At 39.6% G+C, this 17,011-nt stretch overlaps 1 protein-coding gene across 1 annotated transcript in view; it reads left to right on the forward strand.

The window, feature by feature from the left end:
- The window catches only part of exoc4 (exocyst complex component 4), a 145,163-nt gene that overhangs the window by 117,457 nt on the left and 10,695 nt on the right, over positions 1-17,011 (forward strand). Inside the window, exons 17-19 of the mRNA XM_005733441.1 lie at positions 5,948-6,071; positions 9,738-9,916; positions 10,125-10,284. Of these exons, the coding sequence (XP_005733498.1) occupies positions 5,948-6,071; positions 9,738-9,916; positions 10,125-10,284 (463 nt within the window). The remainder of the gene's footprint in view (positions 1-5,947; positions 6,072-9,737; positions 9,917-10,124; positions 10,285-17,011) is intronic.

Here is a 17,011-nt window from a genome sequence, read left to right on the forward strand (position 1 = left end):
ACAGCATCAGCTTCACACAATCAGGTGAAAATAATTAATGTAATATCCTCTACTCTCTTGAGAAATCAATGTTTTTCTTTCATTAAAAGCAATCTTGTTTGTTGTTCCGTTGACTCTTAGCTAGATTAATATTGGTATCTCTCAGCTGAAGATCTAAGCCACAAGACCCCCCCCCCAACCCCACAACCACCCCCTGCGGGGTGAGGGGCAATTCGATATTATAGATTATTAAATACTAAATTATTGTCATTACATATGGTAACACTGATGCTGATTGCCATTTAAACAAACAAAGTTGAGCATAATTAATGTGTAAAGTAGTCCACTTACTGAAATCAGGTTTTGGTTTCTTAGGCCAATTCAAAGTAACAAAGTAACAAAAATACATTTTTAGTAGAAGTCTACCATGCTACATAATTATTTATTGCTATTAACTGCCTGTTATTTTAGCTGAACTAACCATACTGTTAGTTCATACATCCAGAACGTTCATCACTTGCAGACCTTTAATAAGAAACATAATTCCAAGCTGTTATCTCTGTATGTCAGGTACACAGGCCATAAGAGCAACTGTCACCAATGTCACATCACAGCCCTGACCGTGTTTGCTTTTCTGATTGGACGGTCATGGCGTATACCTGACTGCTGTTTGCTCGGAGCAATGCTTTCTCATTTTCTCAGAGATAAAATTTTAGTAACTACAATGCATACAAAATGTGCACTGAGGAGGACACAAAAGCACAACCAATGCAAAGCAAAATAGAGTTTTTTGGATTTAAGTATACAGAGAGAATCAAGAATATAGGATTGTGCAAAAGTCTTGCATCACCCCTCATTTCTTTATATTTTGCTTTAAAGGAGTGAAAGTTTGTAGTTTTAAGTGCTCTTGAGCACTCTCTGGAGGTCATACACTTTTTTATATATTGGCTCTTTTTTCATTAATTTACAGTCCAGTCCTTGTACCTTACCATATTCAGATGAATATGGTGTTCTTTCAGTCAAACAACAAGGGATGAACCATTGTTCTCTACACATAACAGTCAACTTAGCAAATAAAACAATTTTAAATTGCATTTTTAGGCACTTTGTTGCTAAATATCTTGTTGCAAAAACACTAGACTACACAATAGACATAGAATTATCTTTTTGCAACAAGGTATTTTCCAAAGCACTATTAGCCAAAAACTTATATATTCCAGCAAGATGTGTCTTGTGTCCTTAATACATTTGAGGAAGCTAGATGAGTGGATGCCAACAAAAGAAGTTTTAGGCTTGAAAAGTACAGAAGATTAGCAATATGTTAAAGTGATGTAAGATTCTTAAGAAATAGGCAAATTTCCAGCAAAGAGTTGACAGAGGACCTGAGAGATGCATCTGGCCCTTCAGTCTATCTACTGTTCACTGAAGCCTCATCAGCCATGGTCTCAGTTTAAGGGTGGCTGTCAAGAAGCCATTCTTAACAAAGGAAGGAGGGAGAGAAAGCTAAGGTAAGGGCAGGGGCCCGTTCTTCGTACGTCGCTCACTACATCCAAGATCAAATGACACATCCAAGACCAAACCATCGCGCTAACCGTGAGCTCGCTAATCCGGTTCCCCGAACACACCTGCTGTTGACGATTAGTACAGCTGGACGCAGTAATGTGACATCACTGGGTGTCGTAAAAGGAGCTATGCATCGATAGTGGAAACATTGATCGGCAACCCTCTGATTGGTCGGCGAAAATGTCGACGGAGCGCGCTCGGCTCGGTATTTTTCGGCAGCAGAGCAAGAACTCTTGAGTGAGGGATTTCAGGAGTTTCAGAGTTTAATCAGAACGCAAGGGAAAACTGCAAAGGCTGCAAAAGCAAGGAGAGAGGGCTGGCAGAAAGTTGCTGACAAATTAAACTCGTAAGTAATTTAATAATAACAATAATAATGGAGTGGATTGATATAGCGCTTTTCAAGGCACCCAAAGCACATGACAATACCACTATTCAGTCACTCTCACATTCACACACTGGTGGAGGCAGCTACAGTTGTAGCCACAGCTGCCCTGGGGCAGACTGACAGAAGCCAGGCTACCATATCGCGCCATCGGCCCCTCTGGCCAACACCAGTAGGCGGTAGGGTAGATTTATTATATTACACTATATTATCCAATATTATATTACATTATATTATATTATGTTATATTATATCCCCTTACACATTAGAGCCACAACAGGACCCACTAGAACATGGGAACAAGTAAAAGTGAAATATAAGAATATTCTACAGAATGGTAATATTTATCACTTATATTGCTTTTCGTCTCTTGGAAAGAGACCCTGAAATAATCTGTTTGTTTATAACCGCAACCAAGAAAAGGGCAGAGCAAAAAAAAGACAGGTGGTGGTCCTGCACCCCCTCGTCAACAAGTTGGTTAAGTAAATAATATCCTCACGGGAAAATCGATATCTCTCTATGAGCACACTGTCGCGCTGAGCTAAAGGATCCTGTCTGTCCCGCAATATACGCTGGATTCTGAAAACTCTCCTTATCAATCTTGCACCTTCCGCAATGGGCTGCTCGCGTATACGGACAGGACATGGCTGCGACAGGCTTCCCAAATCCACCTTCGCTTTTATAGCCGTGGTCTCTCATCTTGATTACACAAAGTAATTTGCAATTGCTACTCTGAAATATGAATTACATCTGTAATAATCACATACATGTGATAGAATGTTAATAGTACATTTCCCTTTTTTTAGGAAATGACCTGTATGTATGTGTGAAATCAATAAATGGATCAGGTGCTGCATTGTCTTTAGTTACATTGATGTTATTTATTTATGGTAAAACAGTGGTAAAATATCGCTGTTGCTTTCGTATAAATGAAGCGGACATACCTGCGTGGCCGCGATCTAATCCTGTTTACATAAAGTAAACCTGCTCCCAAGCAGGTTTACGCTTACGGCTCTGTTGCTATGACAGCAAGTCCCGGATGAGCTTCGGGGAACCGAACGATCCAAGATCACGCGAAATCGTCGACAATCAAATCCAGCTAACTTACTTAGCGAGGTACGAAGAACGGGCCCCTGGACTGAAAGTCAGTGCCAGCAGTTCTTATAGAGTAATGAATCCAAATTGTAGATTTTGGTTTCAAATTGTCTTCGGTATGTGCGGTAGAAGTCAGGAGAAGTACAACAATGAGTGTCTACAGCCATCTGTAAAACACAGTGGAGTCGTGTTTTTGGGATGCATTTCAGCCAGTGATGTTGGCGATCTTGTCAAAATTGATGGAATTATAAACACAGAACAGTACTGTCATATTTTTGATCCATCATGTAATAGTATCTGACTGGTAGTGGCTTCAATTTTCAGCATGACAGAGATGCCAAATACACTTCCAGTGCAAAAAAACACAGTGGAACACTGTTGGTCATGGATTGGCCTCCCCAGAGCAAAAACAAAGAACAGAGCAAAACTGGAACAAAGTCCAAACAATAACTTTGAATGTACTTCAAGAAGCCTGGAGAATTATTCCTGAAGAACACTTACAGAAACTACAAGAAAGCTTGTCTAAGAGAGCTCAGGCTGTGTTGAAACATACATTTCTAAGCAGCCTTCTGAAAGGAAGAAATTGCAGTTGGAGATTGTTTTTACATGTTCTATATGTAGCCTAGTGAGAACACAGTTAAGGTAGACATGGCTTTTTTGGTGGTATAATTCAAAAGAGTCAAGGAGAAGAAAGAATAATCATCACTTAATTGCAGGCATAGTTTTGATTTGTTACTTCTTTGTTCTTAGTGGTGTGTATGCATGCATGTGTACCAGCTTGCATGCATGTGTGACCTTCGGAAGGGCAGGAAGAATAACTAGGGAGCTGGTTTTGACTGCAGCACATCGATCGTGGACCCCTGCATTCTCCTGCTCAACAGTCACTCTTTGTACACACACCAACACCCTCTCATGGACACACACACACAGACACACAAACACACACACACACACACACACACACACTCGCCTCATTGACCAAATAGACTTACATATGAGTGACGGGGCCAATTTCTCTCCTTTTCCTCTCCTTGTTAATTTATGGCCATTGATCTATGCTGAGCTGAATTTATATACACTCATCATGCTCTCTGGTTCTCTCTCTTTCACACACACACACACTCAGGTCTTTTGTGTGGCTTACAATGCAGTGCAGTGACACATGCTCTTGCTGCCTCAGCACAAGTAATGGGAAGAAAGTACAGGAACATGCTGAAGGACTCAGGAAGTGTGTGAAGCTGAACTAATGAGTTTGCGAATGTGTGTACCATATGAGCTAACGTTATTTACAGAACTTGATAATGTCAATATGGAATGGAATACATGCTTATTACTGCAGAGTAACAAAACAACACATTAATAACAATCTTAGGACAATGTTTGGGAGCTCAAGGGCAGTTTAAGTAAAACACCACGGGCTGGCAGGCCTTTCCCTAGCTTTCAAGGACTTTTCAGCAGATTCCAAACCTTAAAACTTTGTAAAAAGAGTGACACTCTAGTTTAGTACAATGCACAAGTAGCCTGCTGGAGGTCATTTTGTAAGGTTCTAGCAGTGCTCCTCCTGTTGCTTCTTGTACTAAGGAGCAAATACCAGTCCTGCTGTGGGGTTGATGCCAAATATGGACCTGTCCACTTGTCCTTATGCAACCCATGTAGCCCATCTCCTGCTATCTCATCCACATTCTTGAGACTGTGCTGGGAGACAAAGTAGACCTAGGTATGGATGGGCCATGACTGGAATAAACAAACTATATGAGCAACCTGACTGGGCTGTAATTACTCTCTAATGCTGCCAGCAGTGACAGGGCACTGACAAAAACCGAAATTAGAGAAAAACTGGTCAGGAGGGATAAGAAGAAAGCAATGGTCTGTGGCCACCACCTGCAGATCATTCCCTTTTTGGGGATTGTCTTGTTGTTGCTTCTCCAGTGCACCTGTTGTCACTTTGATTTGCACCAAAGCAGCTGAGATGGATTCACAATGGTTCATGCTTCCTAACTGGACAGATCGATGTCCCTGAAGTTTAACTGACTTGTGATATGTGTTGATTGAGTGGTCCCTTCATTTTTTGAGCAGATTAGTTTGTTGTTATTTTCTAGTCTATATAAGCTAAAATGGCATGATTTCTCCTCATATATGTTACCCATTTACCCACTTACAGTACTTATTCAGTTTTGTTTTGAGTGCTGGGAACGGGCAGCACAGTAAAAATACAATACAATTCACTGCAACAACAATACAAATACAATATCAACACAGTACAATAAAGTGAAATAAAAACAATATATTGCGGTACCAATACAATATGTGCAGTAAACTCATTTGCTCTTGTTCTTATTTTAACATCATCCTCTTTTAAACAGGTTATCATACTTGTTGTTTTCCCTATTAGTGGGTGAATCAATAATAGTGAATCAATAGTACTCAGTTAAGAGCAAAATAAAATATATTTTACAATTGAAAGCCTCAAAAACTGTTTATCTCTGACTGATTAACCCTGTTTTAACCTTTGTCTGTGCAGTGTGTCGACCAGCATGCAGACGTTCAATGTGTGATGTTCAAAGTTATAGAAATATATTCATTATTTTTCAATAAGAACTAGGTAATCTCCACAAAATATAATAAGCATGAAGTAACAAAGGCAAGACAAGTGCCTTTGTTAATGTACACATTAATTTATTTTTTTGCACATATTTTAAATTTTGACATTAAATCACATTAACGGAATACTTGACTCATCCCCTATGTTTTAAAAAGCACCTGTTAAATGAGTGTACGCACACCGCCTTTCAAATAGCTGTAACACAGGATGCAGAAACCATTTACAATGGTCCTTTTACTCACTTCAACTGCTCCTGTTTGCAATAATTGAGTTTTTCTATGCCTATCGTGTGTTCTCATCTTCCTACATCTCTATGATCCCAACAGACAGCCAGGTGGTTGGAGAGAGTGAACGCAGCAGGGAGCAGATTCTCCAGACCCTGAACGACCTGTCCAGGGGCTTCCAAGATATTGCAGACCGTTGCCTGCTGGTGCTGCATCTGGAGGTCAGGTATGCAGGAGAAACTGCCCAACTCTTCACTGGAGGGATATAAACGTTCAAGGATGTTTTATGTTGTCCAGATCTTATGTCTCTCCTTTATGCAGTAATATGACAAAATTCAGCATATTTAATTATTTTATTTATACAAATATTTTTACAATACCTATTTAATATAAAGAAATTGGTCATAATAGTTGATCATTTTTTTAGGCAAGTCATAAAAGTATAAACAATGCATACACAGAAAGCATTAGACTCTAAATGCAGAGTTAAAAGCAGGTTGTGTCAAATTGAATTATACGAGCATGGTGATGTATTCACCTTAAGGTAATGAGTTTTTAGCATAAATAGATTTTGGAAGACAAAATGTTTTGAAAACAAATAATATCACTGGGAAATTCTATTGCTTCAGCTATCATCATTCACTGGCATGGTGTGACATGCAACAAAACAACTGCAGTCATTGTTTTCCAAGTCTGTACGCTGCCACCATAATGATTCATGTGGCAATGATGAGCCTCAACTCATCAAGGTCCTCCTGCACATGTTATCTGCCTGATATTTTTATGTGAATATTATTTGAAGCACATCAAATAATGCCACTCTAACTGTGCGTGTTGCACTTCCCCTTCACCTTCTTCCCAGGAAGTCTGTAATCACTACGTTCATAACATTCATTTGCGTCACTGAACAAAGAAGCAGAATTATACTGCCGCTGAAAAGGCTGGGGTCACTTAAATGTCTCTGTTTTTGAAACAAAAGCTTTTCCCCCCCATTTAAAATAAGATCAAAGTAGTAAATTGCCAGATTTTAGAAGAAGTATACTACTCTCGTAACAGAGCAGTTAAAAAACAGACAGAGCGAGAACCAACTGAGCAAGTAAGAAAAGTACATCAGAGTGTATTCTTTGAGAAAACAAAGAGTTACTGGTCTTACTCAACAAGCAGCTTTGTATCCAGAAGACACATGTTTTACCATGAACAGTGAAGAAGTGGCTCCTTGATGCCAGCTTTGGGATGCGAATGTAAGACAAACTTGCAAAGACAAATCCATGTGAGACTGGCCAGTAGGAGATGAAGATTCTGATTGTCGAACAAACATAGACTTGGGGTGGGGGGGTGCTAGTTTCCAAACAGGAGGACAGTGACCAAAGCAGTCACTTTGACAGCAAGTTTTCGATTTCGTTTGTTTCTAAGTTGTATTGTTTCTCAAGGGCTGATCAAATAGACGCATCTAACCTTATTGCATAATGTGCATGCATCCAAACTCGTCCCACCTTTCTAAATTATTTAGAACTTACTCAGTCCTGATTGGCTCTCGTCTCTCAAGGATAATTTTCATCAAATATCTATTTGTTGACAAACTTGTCAGTACACGTCATTGTCAGTTACATTTTATTTAGTTATCGTCTTGTTTTTGGCAAAAAATAAAAGCTCGGTGACGAAAATTACTGGTCAGCGAAATGAACACTGAACCAAAGCACAGGTCCAAACTGCTTAAAGAGGAAACAGTCAAATGCTGTTGTCTCTGTTATGGTGTGGCCTGCACAGTCACTGGAACACAACCCGATTGATGTTGACAACTTGATTATATGGTATGTAAGAAGCAGCTGTCAAACTAATACAACTTGTGAGGAAACGCTTTGGGAAACATAGGGTCAAATTTCTCTGGAATGCCTCAGCAAAATGCCAAAGGTCTGCAAGGCTATAACTGCTGCAGATGGGCATTTCTTTGAGGAAGGTGAAGTTTAAAGGACAAAATGTTTATTTTACTAAAAATGTCTGTCAATGTCTTGGTTATATTTCCTTTTACTGTACAAGGTCATTCAACGAATACAAGTGCGAGTTATGAGTTACCCCAAACTTTCAAGCCGTGTGTATTTGGTTCCTACACACAACATTGCTCAGAGCACGTGTCATTAAATCAGATGAGTTAAAAGAACCAGTGGCATCACACGCATGCCCTTAATGCACGAGTTCAGAAATGTATCTTCAGCGTGTGTTTTGAATGTCAATATCTAAGTTAATTTACCACACCATATACTTTCTCACACCCACATCCTCTAATAGTCCTCCATCATCCCTCCCCATTTCTTCCATCCATCCATGTACTACTATTTCCCTCTAGACCATTGTGTAGCTTATGCAATATTGTTGATGATTCCAGTAGAAAACCCTCCCTGAGGCTGATGTCTAGCTATATGCTACACTCCATTGACTCTCCCCATCTAGCAAATTTCCCTTGATAGTGGTACCAGCTAAATGAAGCCATGAGCAAGAAAGAAGAAGGGGTGGGTGGGGGGGTGGATGAAAAGATGGAAGAGAGATGAGTGAAGTTAAAGTAGGAGTGGGGGTTAAAGAAGAAAGCTAGAGTGGGCTAAGTGGGAGAAATGATTGAATAGAGAGAGAAGGAGGTCGGATGGAGGCTTTGAAAATGCTGTGTAGTTGTTGGCTTTGCCTTAGGGAGGAAGAGAAATTCACCCATATAATTTTATACCCTTCAGCTCTGGGCAGTGTGATTATGGAATTATAAAACTATTGACTTTTTAAGTCTAGACCGAAATTAGCTTTCTGTGGACCTCAAAGACCTCATACTAATTTATAGGTCTTTAGGGAACCTGAAAAACAGGATGTATTGTTAAAGGATAGGTCAAAATCCACCTGCTCTAACTATTAAAATCCTAAAAGTATTATTAGATGTTTGTACTATGGGCAGGAAATATTTGGATAAGGTTGAGATTAAAGGGTTGGTTTACTTATTATCGGTATTTCCACTTAATAATGCCTCTAAAATGACATTTTTACATAACAATAATCAAGAGCATTTCTGGTATTTTAGTTTATTTGTGGCATTTAGCTATGAATCCATTAAAAAAAAAAAAACGGCTCAAAAATCTGACTAGGAAAAGGTGAATACAAAAATTCTTTGGCAAGGTCTTCAACCCAGTTATTCTGCTATAGCTGGGGGCTTTCTTGCCATTCTGGTACAACAGTCTTCCTTTAACTACTGCCTCTAAAACACTCAAGATAAAATATGCGAGGAAAAATACACTGTGTTATAGACATAAGTGTGCTTTCTACAAATTAAATAGTTTGAAAGGACAATTGACCTTAGTAGATTTATTAGACATGGCATTAAGTATATAAGCAGCTCCATTTAAGGTTTAAAACTCCTCAGAAGTGCACAGCATATTCAACAATCTGCTCTACAACACTTTGCTCAGGTGACTGGTATCCAACAGTGATGTAGTGGTAGTTGTATAAGTAGATATATTATGAGTACTCTATAAACAGAATGATTTCTGTAGAAATTATAAGTATTCGAGTAGGTTTAGTGGGGCTTGAGGAATGAGAACACTCTCTGCCCGCTAAAGTGCCTTCTAACTATGTTAACCTCCAAAGCACAGAGAATAATACAGTTCATACATATTTCCTGACTCACCACTTTTCCTTGTCGTTCTCATGTTGGACACTCAGCATAGTTCATAGTTTATTTAGGCATATCAATACATAGTTGTCAAAGAATTTGGATGGCAGAATGTTCTTGACAAAGCAGAATATGTAACTTTTAATTTCCAGACAGCGAAAGGTAAAAAAAATTGGAGAAGAAAAACCTATTAATTATCTACAGCATTTAATTTTCTATTTTCTCTTTTCTTTCCCTGTTTTAATCCAGGGTGCACTGTTTCCATTACCTGATCCCCCTGACCAAACAAGGAAATTATGCCATTGTGGCTAATGTTGAGAGCATGGACTATGACCCTCTGGTGGTCAAACTGAACAAGGACATCTCAGCCATAGAGGAAGCCATGGGGGCCGCCTTGCAGCAACACAAGTTCCAGTATATTTTTGAAGGTCAGCAGCCCCCCTAGGGTGACGTTTAAGTAACTGCCTTTAAAATACAGCTCTCTCCAACAACTTTCAAAGAACCTACGAGTCTGAAAACATTGTTAAAATGTTCTTTCTTATTCCCAAATTTCCTTAAAAATAAAAAGAATTGAATATATCTTTCCTGATATAATCACATATCCTTCATGCCTCTTTTTTTCTCATCTCTTACCAGGTCTTGGTCATCTGATCTCCTGTATTCTGATCAATGGGGCTCAATACTTCAAGAGGATCAGCGAGTCTGGCATCAAGAAAATGTGCAGGAACATTTTTGTCCTCCAGCAAAACCTCACCAACATCACCATGTCCAGGGAGGCAGACCTCGACTTTGCCAGGTTAGAGTCCTTTTCCACATTTTGAGCATGGAGAGGAAAGCTAAGCTAAGAAAGCTTCCCTGGAGCAGTTTCTGTGGTTCAGTAGCTGAAACAAGCCTTCCACTCAGTGCCTTGGACATAACTAGCAACCGTAGGGATCCCAGCTTTATGTTGTCCAATCCATCTGAATCTTTGCTTTTGAGCTTATCAATACAGCACTATATTGATAGCATGCATTTCTGCTAGCTGGGCATCGCAAAACAGTTTTAATTGGTTCACTTGTTTGCAAAGATATCAAAATCCACCCACCATAACGCATAGTGTGTGGCATAAACAGAACAGCAGAGCTGCATGGGTGCTGCTCATGCTACCTCTTAATCTAGACACCGTGATGTTTATTTCCCACTTCCAGCATGCAGAGAAAGCAACGTTGTCTGTGTCAGTGGGAGAACAATGACTCACACAAAATCTTCTTCACATAAGTGAAAATCAGCTGAACAACAAGTGAAACAGTATTAAGGGTTACATTTGCCTGCTTCTTTTGCACCTTTTTAGCATCTTTTCCAGTTCTACCAGAGCTCATGAGTGTTTTCTATACAAGTGTAACAGAGAGAACAGCAGGCTAATTAGATAGCTAATATTTACAGGTATGATAAAAAATAAATGTCAGCTACTGCATTTACAAACAAGTGCTCCCCTCAGCCACCTGCTACAGTCCAGTTATTGTTACTGCTGGCAGTAAAGCTTTTCAATGCACATTTTATTTCTACTCTATCGTATACTGTAGTTTGAGGAAAGTGCAATGAATTCATAATTCTGTCTCTTATCAGGGTGAAGGCACTGACCTGTAGGCAGTTTTCTGTTCAGGCTTTCAGGCTTGGGCTGTTCTGTGTAGCCTGGGGTAATATTGTGTTATTGACAGTTGTGAAAAACTATGTAAGTCTGCTTTTTTAAAGAAGAAATCTGATCACAGGTCAATGGAGAAAATCAGTAAAGAATCAGGCCAATAAGAACACTCGATAATGGGTCTAGTATCAATAAAAGCGTATGGATTTCCATTTCTGTTTTAAAGATTGATAGCCTTTAACAGGACAAAGAGGAAATGGATATTTTGTGCAGATATTGAGTTTGTGTAAACTGTAATGCCATTTTCTTGCCAATAGTTGCTTTTTGCCCCATAGGTTTTGCTGTTTTAGTGGTAAAAAAATATATCATGCCACACAACTAAAGATAATAGGACATTAAACACACATTGAATTTATACTATGGCTACTCAAGTTTGAAGAACCACTATTTGCAAGATAAATAAATGGTAAAGATTAAGTGAACTGTATTATGAATCCATCAAATCAGAAATGGATAGTGGCGTCATCATAATAACCAGTTCTGTTTAAAATTAGTCAGTGCACTGGTCCAGCTTTAACAGCACACCTGCACAGACGCACACAGATTCGCACAGTGTTTTCAAGTTCAGAAAGCAACTATGTCAGTGCGTGAGGCTGACAGATGGTCAAACAGATTGTCAACCACACTGTGTATCTGTGTCCACGCTGTTGTTGCGGTTTATTTTCTTATTCATACATTTACATTTTGTGACTCTTAACTGCTGTTGCCCAGCGCTGCTCTGCCCTGACAGGCATAAGGGAAATCAGCACCTCAGACATCTTTGCGAACAAGATGGAGGGAGTGAGGGAGGAGGAGGTAGGAAAGAGAGAAGAAGGTGGAAGGAGAAGAGTGATTCATTGTATTCATATGATTTTTCCCCCCCTTCTTTGAGAAGCCTGTGTCCTTGACAGCAGAGAGTATGTGAGAGGAAGGGTGATGGAAAAGATGGAGAAAGAAAGATGGCTTGAGGGGAAGAAAATTGAAAAACTAAGTAAAGGGAAGTTGTCGAAAAGGCATCTTTGAAAGGAAAAGCATGGAAATGACTTGAAGAGGGCAGCATGGTTAGACAATATCTTACAGTGGAGATGAACACAAGAGAGAGATGGGAAGAAAGGAAGGAGAAAATGAGTGTATTATAAAATGAATAACAGATTATGCTTAAACAACTTGAGTTTCAGCACATTTAGCAGCACCAACTATTCCTTTTAAGGTGACTTTCGGAACCCTGTTTGTCTGCATTTGATTCTCATTGTACAGTAAAATGTGTTTTCCTGTGTCTGCCATCTGGGCATCTTACAGTATGTTATAAGTTTAATGAGCTTCTCTTGTGTTATGTGTTTGAGTGCTTGGGTGTTTATGCACTGGCAGTTTGGGCTTTTCTATTGTTTGTAATGTGCCAGAGTGGCAAGTTTCCCCTGAAGAAGACAAAAAATAACCAAACAAATAAGTAAACTGAAATTACCTGAACTGTACTGGATGTGGAGGACCATTGATTAGTATGTTATTTCTCCCCTCTGTCAACTTTGATTATGGAGACATGCCAGTGATGGCTTTTCTGTCTTTTTTCTCTTTCTCCCACTCTGTCTGATTACAAGGCGTGGGTGGTGTGGAGGTGTTGATTGGGAATTGCAGAGCGCATTGTTTACGCATTCATGGCTTTTTGAATTGGCCGGCCTCCGGCTCCAAGACACACCAAGTCTTGCAAACACATACAGACACACACAAACTCACACACACACAGAGTCGCTTACACACATCTGTTATGTATCGGGTATGCACAGATACCTAAGCCTATCAGCTTTTTGAAATAACCTCATTTACATGGACTGGGCATTAAGTAAACTTGTGCCTCCTAGTGGAAGTGACCATCTTGAGTGGAAGGAAATAACTTGATGTATATATGGCATACAGAAAGCCACAACTGATGTTTTAATGCTTCTCAACCACCCAGATCTTCCTTTTTTAAAGACAAATATGCAATACATATTCCTATAACAAAACTGTGCATAGTTACAGATGTGTAGCTGCACTTTTTGCTGATTGTATGCCTTCAGTTTATTTTAAATCAACAGCATTTACTTGAGTTGACAATATCTTAAGAGTGAAATTCCACCCACCTCTAAAATAATAAGGTAAAAACATGTCAATTTAAACGTTTAGTGTACTACAAGCATTTTATGAATACAGACACCTTAGTGATTGACAGAGTGAATCGTTTAGTAGCTGGGGCCTATATTGAAAAATCCTTTTTTTTTTCTTTGTTTTTAATTAATTTATGTACACATGCCATTTAGTAAAGTCTAACAGTTTTGTTGTAAAGATTTTGAGAAAACTAACATGGTCTGACCTGAGTCAGCAGTGAAGAAGCAGTTTGATAAAGAGGGGTAAAAGTAGAATATTCATCAGTATTTTATTACCACCTCCTGAGAATTAAGAGCAAAACTTAAAAAGGAAGTAATCTCAGCAGGAAGCCTGCTTTTCAGAGAAACTGCAGATGCTTCCCCTTATTTCCATGTAATTTTTTTTTTTTGGGGGGGGTCTTAGATGTGTGAATGCTTGTTAATGCATGTGTGATCTTTGATTATTTTATCTACGTGTGTACTTATATATAGGAACCAGTTATGCCTGGACTAATGCGCCATAACAGGCACCAATGTCAGTTAAAAAGTAAGGTGAGGCCGGTAGAGCAGCACTGCAGAAGGCGTGAAGACACACACACACACACACACACACACATGCATGCACTCACACAAGAATGCACACTTGCCTTTTTGCTCTCTCTCTTTCACTGTGCAAAAGGATGGGGGAACAGTGCCACCTTGTGGTTCAGTCCATGTTTGTATACAGTATAAAAAAAGTGAGAAAGCCCACAGTATGTCGATCGCTCATGTTGCACAGGGTGAAAAAAGTCAAATGTGTGCGTGTGTATGTATGTGTGTGTATGTGTTTGTGTGACCATGTGTATTTGTATGGTCCTATAGTGGCCTCTTGTCTCTCAGTCAGAATTTGGCAGCAATATCATCTTGACTGTCAAGGTCAAACACACACGCACATACACATATCGAAACACCGGCACAGAAGTGGACACACACAGACCATCTGCTCAGGAAACAGTTCTGGGGAACATGCTGCAGACCTGTGTGTCACTGCAATGTCACATCTGTGTGTGTGCGTGTGTGTAGGTGTGTATGGGTGTGGGTGTATTCACTGCATGGTCAACCCTGCCAGTGCACTGATCACCTCTCATTGTCCTGTGTGTCTACCTGTCTTTCTCTCTTGCTGTCTTTATACTGTGGTCTCTTGACAGGGACAGAAATTAGATAAATATGTGGAGCTGTTGCTGCATATTTTATTTTGAAAAGACCAGAAGCTACAATAGTTGTACAACTAGAAAACTTTCAAAAACACTTAAGTGTTGCTTGGCAACAATCCATTCCAGCCTACGAAGACATTTTTGCTCTTTGCCTGGCAACATTTTTACAAACCTTAAATAGAGATCTAATATAATTAGCCTTTCACTGGGATTTAATATCAAAGTAAATAATGGTTGCTAGGTTGTTTAACCTTTTGATTTCAACACAGCAGTGGAAAATGATCATTTTACTATCAGGAACAAGAAACCTCAAATCCTCTTCTTGTGAATCACATTTAAATCATGTTTACAAAGCTAAAATGCAGTTTCATTATTAAATTTTACACACTGATGGGATCAGCAGCACTCTGTCCTCCACTAACAGCAGGAAGAATGACATGTGGTTTGTTTGATAGGGTTTTTTTTAAAATTTGTTTTATTTGATCTGTCTTAAAGGTAATATTAGCCCCTTATTTTTGTTACCTACCTAACGAGGAACTGATTTAAATTGTATTTATATCTGTATTTCTTAGGAGAGGAAATGAAACCAATCAAAAGAAAAAAATGTATTTTAGCATTTCTCTTGCTGTCAGTGAAAAACAATTTCTATGTTTCTTTCAGCAAAATATTGAAAAGAAAAATATCCAAAGCATGTGTTGGAACCAAAGAAGAAGAATTTAAACCTTTTTTTCTGAATAATTTTGACAGAAACATGGTATTTGCTTGTTCTGCTGTTCATGTTGCGCTAAAAATCAGACAACGAAACATACATAGGCATTACTCTCTGCTTTTTTTTGGAAGAACCTTTAAAGCTTAATATAATTAAAGGTTTAATGTTGTAACCTGCTTTAATTTTCTTCTATCTTGCTTTAAAATTGCTGATTAGTCATTTAGCTAATCAACTAGAAATGAATTGTTTTGGCTTCAGCTCTTTCAGATCAGACAGACCATCAATTCAGTGTCATATACAGTAGTTTAGGACTTGAAGCTTCTCTATTATAGGATCATTAGAAAACTCCTGTGACTTCATTCAAATTAACACAGAGATTGATTCAGGACAAAACTACTATTCTGTCTCAATATACTGCTATTACAGAGCAAAAGTAAACATCTCTTGCCCGCTGACCCATGTAGGCAGCTCTGTCATAACATCCCTAGCAAACTTGCAAGCCTCTGAGCCCATAGCAAGGCTAAACACCAGTATGACAGACTCGGTGCAGAGATGCCCCCGAGTTCAGACCATCGCACCCACCTGTCTGCTACTGGAAATTACTAGAGTGCGAGGGTGTATTGTACAAGAAGCTATGTCCTCTCCTGCAGTGTACCACCACGATTACTGTGCACCTCTTAGAACCGGTGTGCTGGTGAATAAACTGTTGTTGGTTTTGTGTGTGTTTCTAAACCCTGGTGTGTTTGTGTCAGGGTGACAGGCTGGTGTATCTACAAAGAATGTGGTAATAAGTACAGTTGACGGCCATGTCAGGAGGTAGTGGGTGTCAACAGATAAAACTGTTTGTACTTAGGCCTGGTTTCGGCACACTGTCGCTTCTGTCTTCTTTTCTTCCCCTGTCACCTTGCGTCTCTTTCTTTAGCTCTCTCTTCCTGTTCTCCCAGTATTTTTTTTCCCCCTTCAATATACTATCGTCCAATCACCTGCACTGCCTCTGCTGGACTGTATTTCTCTTTCCTTTCCTCTTCCCCCAGCCCCACCCTTCTTCTCCCATTTTCTACGAGCATGTGCAAGACGCTGTTTGATGAGACTGGTCTTTGCTGATGAAGCCTGTGCGTGTGTTTATATATGTGCACCTCACAGCATGATGACACTCGTCTTTGCTGATGAAGCCAGTGAGAGCGCGTCTGTGTGCATGCTCTTATTTGTATGTGTTTGTTGTGCACGGTGCAGCATGATGAGACCGGCCTTTGCTGATGAAGCTTCAGTCTCAAGTCTCTGCAGACCTTTCCTCATTACCAGAGGAAAGACAAATGCACTGCTCTGGAGGGAGGGAGACCGCAGGAAGGGAGGGAGCCTGAAAGAGGCAGAAGAGTGTATTAAGATTAAATCCACACTAAGCCATCTCACTTTTGAAAACACTATTTATATGCGAAAATGACACGCATCAGTGCTAGCATTCACAGGTTGTTTTTGTTAGGATCCATTTTCTTTCACCCTTTGGCTTGGCAAGCTTAGATACTGTATAGTTCTAGTGTAGCTAAGACTGGGCAAGACACTTCATGGTTGCCAGCTGTGATACTTACATGACATGGTTTCCGGCTCACAAGTCTGCCAGAAGCACTGCAGTCAGAAATTACTGCTGTCAGAGCAGTGAGGGGAAGATTTACAAAAGAACAACATAAAAGAAGTAAAACCGACTTGACTTACAGCTTTTCCTGTAGAAGGGAAGGGTGCTGTCCTACACCTGAATGCCTCATCTTGAAAGTTTACCGAGGAAAAACAAAATCACTGTGACGGGTTCCTGAGGTTTCAAAAAGTTTGGGATCCACCAGTGTATA

This window comes from Pundamilia nyererei, unplaced genomic scaffold (genome assembly GCF_000239375.1).
Source record: "Pundamilia nyererei isolate P.nyererei 1_Seehausen unplaced genomic scaffold, PunNye1.0 scaffold00052, whole genome shotgun sequence".
Classification (NCBI taxonomy): Eukaryota; Metazoa; Chordata; class Actinopteri; order Cichliformes; family Cichlidae; genus Pundamilia; species Pundamilia nyererei.